Source organism: Sapajus apella, unplaced genomic scaffold (genome assembly GCF_009761245.1).
Source record: "Sapajus apella isolate SASKATOON/1434 unplaced genomic scaffold, GSC_monkey_1.0 scaffold166, whole genome shotgun sequence".
Classification (NCBI taxonomy): Eukaryota; Metazoa; Chordata; class Mammalia; order Primates; family Cebidae; genus Sapajus; species Sapajus apella.
Window position 1 is genome coordinate 1,725,839 of NW_022437106.1, and position 8,946 is coordinate 1,734,784.

The 8,946-nt window shown below is 41.8% G+C and overlaps 1 protein-coding gene across 4 annotated transcripts in view; it reads left to right on the top strand.

The window, feature by feature from the left end:
• Window positions 1–8,946, top strand: part of XPNPEP3 (X-prolyl aminopeptidase 3) — a 61,094-nt gene that overhangs the window by 36,623 nt on the left and 15,525 nt on the right. For all 4 annotated transcript variants that reach the window (XM_032267144.1, XM_032267147.1, XM_032267145.1 and 1 more), the window contains 2 exons: window positions 4,649–4,711; window positions 6,191–6,304. In XM_032267144.1, coding sequence (XP_032123035.1) covers window positions 4,649–4,711; window positions 6,191–6,304 — 177 coding nt within the window. The remainder of the gene's footprint in view (window positions 1–4,648; window positions 4,712–6,190; window positions 6,305–8,946) is intronic.

The following is an 8,946-nucleotide window of genomic DNA, read 5'->3' on the forward strand; positions in this document are numbered from 1 at the left end:
CCTGGGCAACAAGAGCAAAACTCCGTCTCAAAAAAAGAAAAAAAGGGCACTGTCAAGAAAGTGAAAAAACAAACTACAGAATGAGAGAAATATTTGCAAATCATATTGCTGATAAGGGTCTAGTATCCAGAATATTTAAAGAACTCTTAAAGTTTAACAATAGGCCAGGGCCGGCACAGTGGCTCACGCCTGTATTCCCAGCACTTTGGGAGGCCAAGGCAGGTGGATCACCTGAGGCCAAGAGTTCGAGACCAGCCTGGCCAACATGGTGAAACCCCATCTGTACTAAAAATATAAAAATTAGCCAGGCATGGTGGTGGGTGCCTGTAGTCCCAGATACTCAGGAGACTGAGACAGGAGAATTGCCTGAACCCAGGAGGCAAAGGCTGTGGTGAGCTGAGACCGCACGACTGCACTCCAGCTTGGGCAATAGAGCAAGACTCCACCTCAAAAAGGTAAATAAATAAACAGGCCAGGCATAATGGCTCTTGCCTGTAGTCCCAGCTACTTGAGAGGTGGAACTATTCGCACTACCAGGCCTGGCTAATTTTTGTATTTTTTTGTAAAGACCAGATTTCACCATGTTGCCAAGGCTAGTTTCAAACTGCTGGACTCAAGCAATCTGCCCATGTTGGCCTTCCAAAGTGCTGGAACTACAGTCGTGAGCCAGTGCACCCGGCTGTATGATTCCATTTATATGAAGTATGCAGAACAGCTAAACCCAGAGAGACAAACAACAGATTAGAGGATATCAGGGAATAGGATGAGAGGAGAACAGGAATTAACTGCTTAATGGGTAAGAGATTTTCTTTTCTGGTGATGAAAATGTTTTGGAACTAGAGAGAAGTGGTGGTTGCAAAATATTGCAAATGTACTAAATGTCACTAGGTTCACTTTATTGGTTAATTTATATGATGTGAATTTGATCAGTAAAAAATCAAGAATGAATCAGGTGTATTCTAAACATTCTTACTTCTAAGTGGCAGTTAAACAGAATTCAATTGTTAAAGGAGACTCAAAGACAGTGCTTACAAATACACAGTCATTATAAGAAAAAGGTTTCATGTCATAACCATATTAAAGTTGAAGATACTATCACAGCCCATGGCTGTCTCACAGCAAGGAGTCTGCAGAAGCCAGGTGCACGTTCCTGTTTTCCTCCTAGGTAAGGGCTTGGTGGTTCTCTCACAGACCAGGAACCAGTGATGAATGCCCAGAACACCTCAGAACCCAAGAGCCTAAAATGGAATCTCTGGATTTTTAATTTTGGTCACATAGGCATATCCGAGCTACGTAATAGGAAAACCCTCTGATGAGCACATGGAGACCCAGTACAAAGCATTGATCTGTTATCAATACTGACAAGCTGATACAGACTGCTCTGAAACTCTCTGCAACACTGTTTATCAGTATGCTCCAGGCCTTGGCCGGAATCAGTGTCATGTAGGAACTTCAGCAAAACAGCTCAGGCTAATTGTATACCTTGCTGGAATTAAGCCTTACAGCGTAATAGCACGCAACCATTTGAGGCCTGCTTTTCTATGTTCTACATTTAGTCTTCCCTAAGTTAAACGTTCTTGTTTTTCTTAACCATTCCTCATGTTATATTTCCCCTCATTTTGGTAACCTTCCTCTATATGCTCTCTAGTTCATTAATACCTTTCAAGTACAATGTTCACTGCTCTAGCCCCAGCCAGACAAGCAGAGACTACTTAATACTTATATAAACGTGATGGATGTACATGTGTGTCTTCCTTTAAATCATTGATTTTTAAAATAAGGAAGCTAAGAAAAGATCTGTGGGACAATATTAAGGGCTCCCTCCTCGCCTTCCCAGTCTCCCCCTCCCTCCTTCTGCCTCTCTCTGTCACACACACACACACACACACACACACACACACACACACACACACACAACTTTCATGAAATTGTTTGTGAAATGCTTTTTCTCTCTACTCTCCCTTCTCCATTAGCTTTCCAATGTTCATTTGACCGTGAGATTCAGGGTGAAATGCAAAGAAAGCCCATTTGACATTTTTTAACAATCAAAATACAAACATTAAGTGGCTCTTAATCAAGTAAGAGTGTCAGTTGTTCATTGGGAGTACCGGCTACATTGTGACAGGACAATCCTAAGAAGTTCCAGTCATAAAGTCTTAACTCTTAAACAAATAAAAGAACAAAGAATAATAATTAAAAAAAAAACCTCTAACTCTTGATCTTTACTGTAAGGACATCAAGCATGTAGTAAGGATAGGCAGCATTTGAACTACATCATATGTACCCGGAATGCTCTGTAAAGAAATTGACTCATAGGAGGTACATTCATTACAAAAAGAAGTAAAGCAAGATTAGGCATTTGATAACCTAGGAAGAGTAACTTTTCTGTCCTGTTTAGGCTGCATAACAGTGTGAAAGAGTCATGACCGTCTTGGCACAATGGTGTGCACCTATAGTCCCAGCTACTCGGGAAGCTGAAGCAGGATCACTTGAGCCCCTGGAGTTTAAGGCTGTAGTGCACCATGATTGTGCCTGTGCATAGCCGTGTTGGCCAGGCTGGTCTCAAACTCCTGGCCTCAAAGTCCTGGGATTACAGACGTGAACCACCACACCCAGCCCTTTAATTGATTTTAGTTGCTCATTATCTAGCAGATTTACTGAGTACCAACTATGTGCCAGGCACTGCTGTAGGTTCTGAAGATACAGTAGTGAGCACAATAAACTATCCATGCTCACCCTCCTCAGTTTTACATTCTGGCGGAGGAGAGACAGTAAACAAAGACTTAAAGTCATCTGGAATTAAATGCTATGAAGAAAAATCAAGCAGTGAAGGGAGATGAAGTATGATGGAACGTGCTAATTTAGATCGGATAGTCAGGAAGGGCCTCTGAGAAGGAAAGATTTGAATGAAAAGAGGGAGCAAACTATGTAAATATTCCCACCGTTGCCCCACTTGCTTTTACTCGATTGGGCATTTTAGCAATGCTATTACCTCATAGTAAGAAATATTTTTGTTTGTTTGTTGTTGGACTTTCGTGTTTTGGGGGTTTTTGTTGAGACAGAGTCTCGCTCTGTCACCCAGGCTGGAGTGCAGTGGCTCGATGGCTCACTGCAACCTCTACCTCCTGGGTTTAAGCAGTTCTCTGCCTCAGCTCCCAAGTACCTGGGATTACAGGCACCTGCCACCATGCCTGGCTAATTTTTTGTATTTTTAGAGAGACAGGGTTTCACCCGGCTGGTCATGAACTCCTGACCTCAGGTGATCCACCCTCCTTGACCTCCCAAAGTGCTGGGATTACAGGTGTGAGCCACTGCACTTGGCCTGTTTTTTTGTTTTGTTTTGTTTTGTTTTTTGTTTTTTTAAGAGAGATACTGTCTCACTATGTTGCCCAGGCTGGTCTCTTGAGCTCAAGTGATCCTCTCACCTCAACCTCCTAAAGTGCTAGGTGTGAGCCACCCTGGGAGACTGAAAAAATTAAAAATCACAAAAAAATTTAAAAATCAGCTGGCCATGGTGGTGTGTACTTGGTAGTCCCAGCTTCTTGGGAGGCTAAAGCGGGAGTCACTTGAGTCCGGGAGTTTGAGGCTGCAGTGAGCTCTGATCACTCCACTGCACTCCAGCCTGCGGGACAGAGTGAGACTCTGTTTCAAAAAAAAAAAAAAAATGCACACACATGTGGTTGTCACAGAGAATCAATAAAAGTACTCACACTATAGGCCAATGGTTCTCAGTGAGGGAGCAGTTTCGTGCCCTAGGGGACGTTTCGATAGTGTCTTACTGTCATAATTGGGAATGCTTCTGGCATCCTACGTTGTACAGGACAGCTCTCCCGCAAGGAATTATCTGGCCCCAGATGTCAGTAGTACTGAGGCTGGGAAATCCTGCTGTAGACTAGACCATTCACTCTGTAATTTTATACATGGGGCTGTTGGGGCATCTTGTTACATAAATAACGAATGTATATCTTAATATGTTTGTGCTGCTATAATAAATTATCTGAGACGGGATAATTTATAAGCAATATAAATTTATTTCCTCATAGCTCTGAAGGCTGGTGCCAGCAGATTCAGTGTCTGGTGAAGGGACATTTCGGTTAGATGATACCGTCTAGGTATCCTCATATGGCAGAAGGGACGGAAAATCAAGAGGGATCAAACTCACTTCCCCAAGCCCCTTTATAAGGTCACTAATCCCATCTATGAGAGCAGAGCCCTTGTGAGTTAATCACTACCCCAAAGGCCCCACTTCTTAATATCATACGTGGGGCTATTGAGGGATCTTGTTACATAAATAACAAGATCCCTCAATAGCCTCATGTATGATCCCTTGTATGGGATTAAATTTCAATGTGAATTTTGGAGGAGACACATTCAAATCAAAGCAGTTTTCATGTTGCTTATTTTACCATTCCACGTATATTCTAAGTGGAAAAGTTGAGTGCCCTTATACTAATTCTGTCATCAAATATTCCTGAAAGCAAAATTTTTTCCTTTCAGCAATCTATATTATTATACCCAGTAAGTCACAACTTCAGATTGACAAAATTGTGGGGAAAGGTGCTTTTCATTTAAGTGCCAGTATTTCGAATGTTTGAGTAAGCAATACAGAATGAGATTGTGTTCTTTTTATCTTTCTTTCTTTTTGCAGGCTTTCATAGAGACCATGTTTGCCAGTAAAGCCCCTGTGGAAGAAGCCTTTCTTTATGCTAAGGTGAGCTTCAGATGGTTAGAACAGTCTTGTTGGAGGTGAATATAATAAAGTAATTTGATTTGCAGAAATGGCAGTGCAGTCTGCTTTCATGGTAGTCATGACCAGCATGTCATTGGGGAGGATTTGGTTCTGAAATATTACTGGTCATTTATAAGTCTTAAACATACTGTGTTACAATTAAAGGAAGTAAACTGCAAAGTAGAACAGATGATGATGAAGGGAAGATTTAGCAATGTGAGGTGACAAAAGTTATACTGTTTAGGTCAATGTAAAGAAGAGGCTGATACCCAGGCATTGAGCTCGTGTAATCCCAGCACTGTGGGAGGCTGAGGCAGGCGGATCATTTGAGACCAGGAGTTCAAGACCAGCCTGGCCAACATGGCAAAATCCCCCATCTCTACTAGAAATATAAAAATTAGCTGGGTGCGTTAATGCATGCCAATAATTCTAGCTACTTAGGTGGCTGAGATATGAGAATCACTTAAACCGAGGAGGCACAGGTTGCATTGAGACAAGATCACACCACTGTATTCTAGCCTGGGAGACACAGCAAGACTCTGTCTCAAAAAAAAAAAGAAGAGGCAAAGGCCAGGCATGATGGGACACACCTGTAATCCCATTACTTTGGGAGGCCAAAATGGGAGCATCACTGGAGCCCAGGAGTTCAAGACCAGCCTGGGCAACCTTCTGAGACCTCCTCTCTACAGAAATGAAAAAAACAATAGTTGGGCATGGTGGCATACCTGTAGTCCAGTTACTCTGGAGCCTGAAGTGGGTGGATGGCTTGAGCCTAGAAGGTTCAGGCTACAATGAACTGTAATTGCCCAACTGCAGTCCAGCCTGGGTGACAAAGCAAGACCCTGTCTCAAAAAAAAAAAAAAAAAAAAAGTAGAGGCTGAGAAAGTTCTTTAGATAGTGGCAGATACTCACCAACTTCCAGCTCCATCCTGTATCCTGGAACATAGTGAAATTAGTAGGATTGCAGTTTTCCTAGATTCCTTTTTCACTTTTCCATAGTATTTAGATTCATAGCTATTTGAAAGATATAAATTAGAAATTTAGAGCTGTTAAAAATGTAAGCCACATTTCAGTGTTTAGCTAAATAAGAATAAACAAATAGTAACCTTTACGTGATTGTATTTCAAGGCTCAGCCTTCATCATAGTTTTCTGTTTTCTGGACTTAGTTTTAAAATTATAAGAAATTTAGAGAACACTAAGGGAAAAAGAACAGGTTTAATAGGATTGAATAACAGGATTTGTGGTACTAAAAGAGTATATGTACATAGAATATAGTACATGGGGTGAGAATAAAAGCAGTGGACTGAAATTACAGCATAAAAGGTTTGGTTAGATATGATCAATAGTTTTCCAGTAATGACTTAGGTACTGGTATGGAAAAATGAGCTGTTGAAGAGAGCCTGGGCTGGGGCAGCCCTACAGAAACCCTTTGAGTCATACCTTGCCGTTGTTTTTCACAGTTTGAATTTGAATGCCGGGCTCGTGGCGCTGACATCTTAGCCTATCCGCCTGTGGTGGCTGGTGGGAATAGGTCAAACACTTTGCACTATGTGAAAAATAATCAACTCATCAAGGTATGTGAAATGCCCTCAGTGCTACTCCCGCTTGGTCCAGATACCCTAGGAGAAAACCTACTAACTTCATGGTCCCCTAACCTTCAGCTTTCACAAATTAGCTGACATTTAAAAAGTATTGTATTGTTTTACAGACATGATCTCATTTTATCCTAAAATTAGCTCTGTTAGAAAGGAGCGATTATTAACATGCCTGCTTAACAAATGAGAAAAATGAACTTTAAAAAGTAAAACAACATAGGCCTGGCATGGTGGCTCATGCCTGTAATCCCAGTACTGAGAGGCCAAGACGGGCGGATCACTTGAGGTTGGGAGTTTGAGACAAGCCTGGCCAAAATGGTGAAACCCCGTCTCCACTAAAAATACAAAATTTAGCCAGGTGTGGTGACACATGCTTGTCATCCCAGCTATTCCAGAGGCTGAGGCAGGAGAGTTGCTTGAGCCCGCGAGGCATAAGTTTCAGTGAGTCGAGATCACACCACTGTGCTCCAGTGCTCCAGCCTGGGCTACAGAGCAAGACTCTTGTCTCAAAATAAACAAATAAAAATTTAAAAGTAAAATAACATGTTAGTGCAGAGCCAAATATTCTACTCTAAAGCCTCTGCTAATTTCATAATTACTCTCCTTCTCTAAGAACTTGCAGCAACAACAGTGAGCCAAACAGATTTTCAGGGAAGAAAGATTTTAAGAAATCACTATTAGCTGTGAACAAACATATATTTTATGATTTTCTTTCCATGTGGCTATGCAGATGAAGAAATTGTGTATTCCTTTATTAAGTCCATTTCTTTACTGATTTAATATTCAGTAAATCCAAAAGAAAAATATATCAAACGTGTAAATTATACAGCACAATTTAAAAAAAAAAAAAAGGAATACCCATGAACTAAGCATTGAATTTTAGAGCTAGAAAAGTAGGTGATTGTGTTTTTTTTTTTTTTTTTTTTTTTTTTGAGACGGAGTTTCGCTCTCGTTACCCAGGCTGGAGTGCAATGGCACAATCTCAGCTCACCGCAGCCTCCGCCTCCTGGGTTCAGGCAATTCTCCTGCCTCAGCCTCCTGAGTAGCTGGGATTACAGGCACGTGCCACCATGCCCAGCTGATTTTTTGTATTTTTTTTAGTAGAGACGGGGTTTCACCATGTTGACCAGGATGGTCTCGATCTCTTGACCTCGTGATCCACCCGCCTCGGCCTCCCAAAGTGCTGGGATTACAGGCGTGAGCCACCGCGCCCGGCCTGGTGATTGTGTTTGAATGAGGCTCAGCATACCACTGGCATACCAACTTACATAGGATTTTTTTTCTCTCTTTCTTTTTTTTTTTTTGAGACAGAGTTCACTCTTGTTGCCCAGGCCAGAGTGCAATGGCACGATCTTGGCTCACCACAACCTCCGCCTCCTGTGTTCAAGTGATTCTCCTGCCTCAGCCTCCCAAGTATCTGGGATTACAGGCATGCACTATCACACCTGGCCTATTTTTGTATTTTTAGTAGAGATGGGGTTTCTCCATGTTGGTCAGGCTGGTCTGTAACTCCGGACCTCAGGTGATCTGCCCACCTCAGCCTCCCAAAGTGCTGGGATTACAGGCGTGAGCCACCGTGCCCAGCCTTTTTTTATATGCCAACAAAGCAAAATGGGTGTTGGTTTTCTTTTTCTTAAAAAAAATAATAATAAGGCCGGGCACGGTGGCTCAAGCCTGTAATCTCAGCACTTTGGGAGGCCGAGGCGGGTGGATCACGAGGTCAAGAGATCGAGACCATCCTGGTCAACATGGTGAAACCCCGTCTCTACTAAAAATACAAAAAATTAGCTGGGCATGGTGGTGCGTGCCTGTAATCCCAGCTACTCAGGAGGCTGAGGCAGGAGAATTGCCTGAACCCAGGAGGCGGAGGTTGCGGTGAGCCAGATCGCGCCATTGCACTCCAGCCTGGGTAACATGAGTGAAACTCCGTCTGAAAAAAAAAAAATAAATAATAATAATAATACTGATATTTATAATGTGCTAATGTTTACACCTAGTAATTCAATCCCAAGAAGTCTGGTTCCAAAGCCTATGCACTTAAACACTATGTATTGCCACCTTTATTGAGGCACTGTGACTTCATCTGAAAAGTTTTGTTTTGTTTCATTTTTTTTGTTTTGTTTTCACATGCCTCCTGTTTCAAACATCTGAAAAGTTTAGATGCTGTATAGATAAATAGAAGAAACCAGCGATTAATGTCCTTTAAATTACAGCTTTAAAAAAAAAAATACAGCTGGGTGCAGTGGCTCACACCTGTAGTCCCAGCACTTTGGGAGGCTGAGGCGGGAGGATCGCAAGGTTAGGAGTTCGAGACCAGCCTGTGCAACACAGTGAAACCCCATCTCTACTAAAAATACAAAAATTAGCCATGTGTGGTGGCACACACCTGTAGTCCCAGCCACGCAGGAGGCTCAGGTGGGAGAATCACTTGAACCCGAGAGTCAGAGGTTGCAGTGAGCTGAGATCAAGCCATTGCATTCCAGCCTGGCTGACAGAGTTAGACTCCCTGTCAATAAATAAATTTTATATATATATATATAATATATATGTATTATATACATAAAATATATAATATATATTATATATAAAATATACATATTATATATAATATGTATATTATA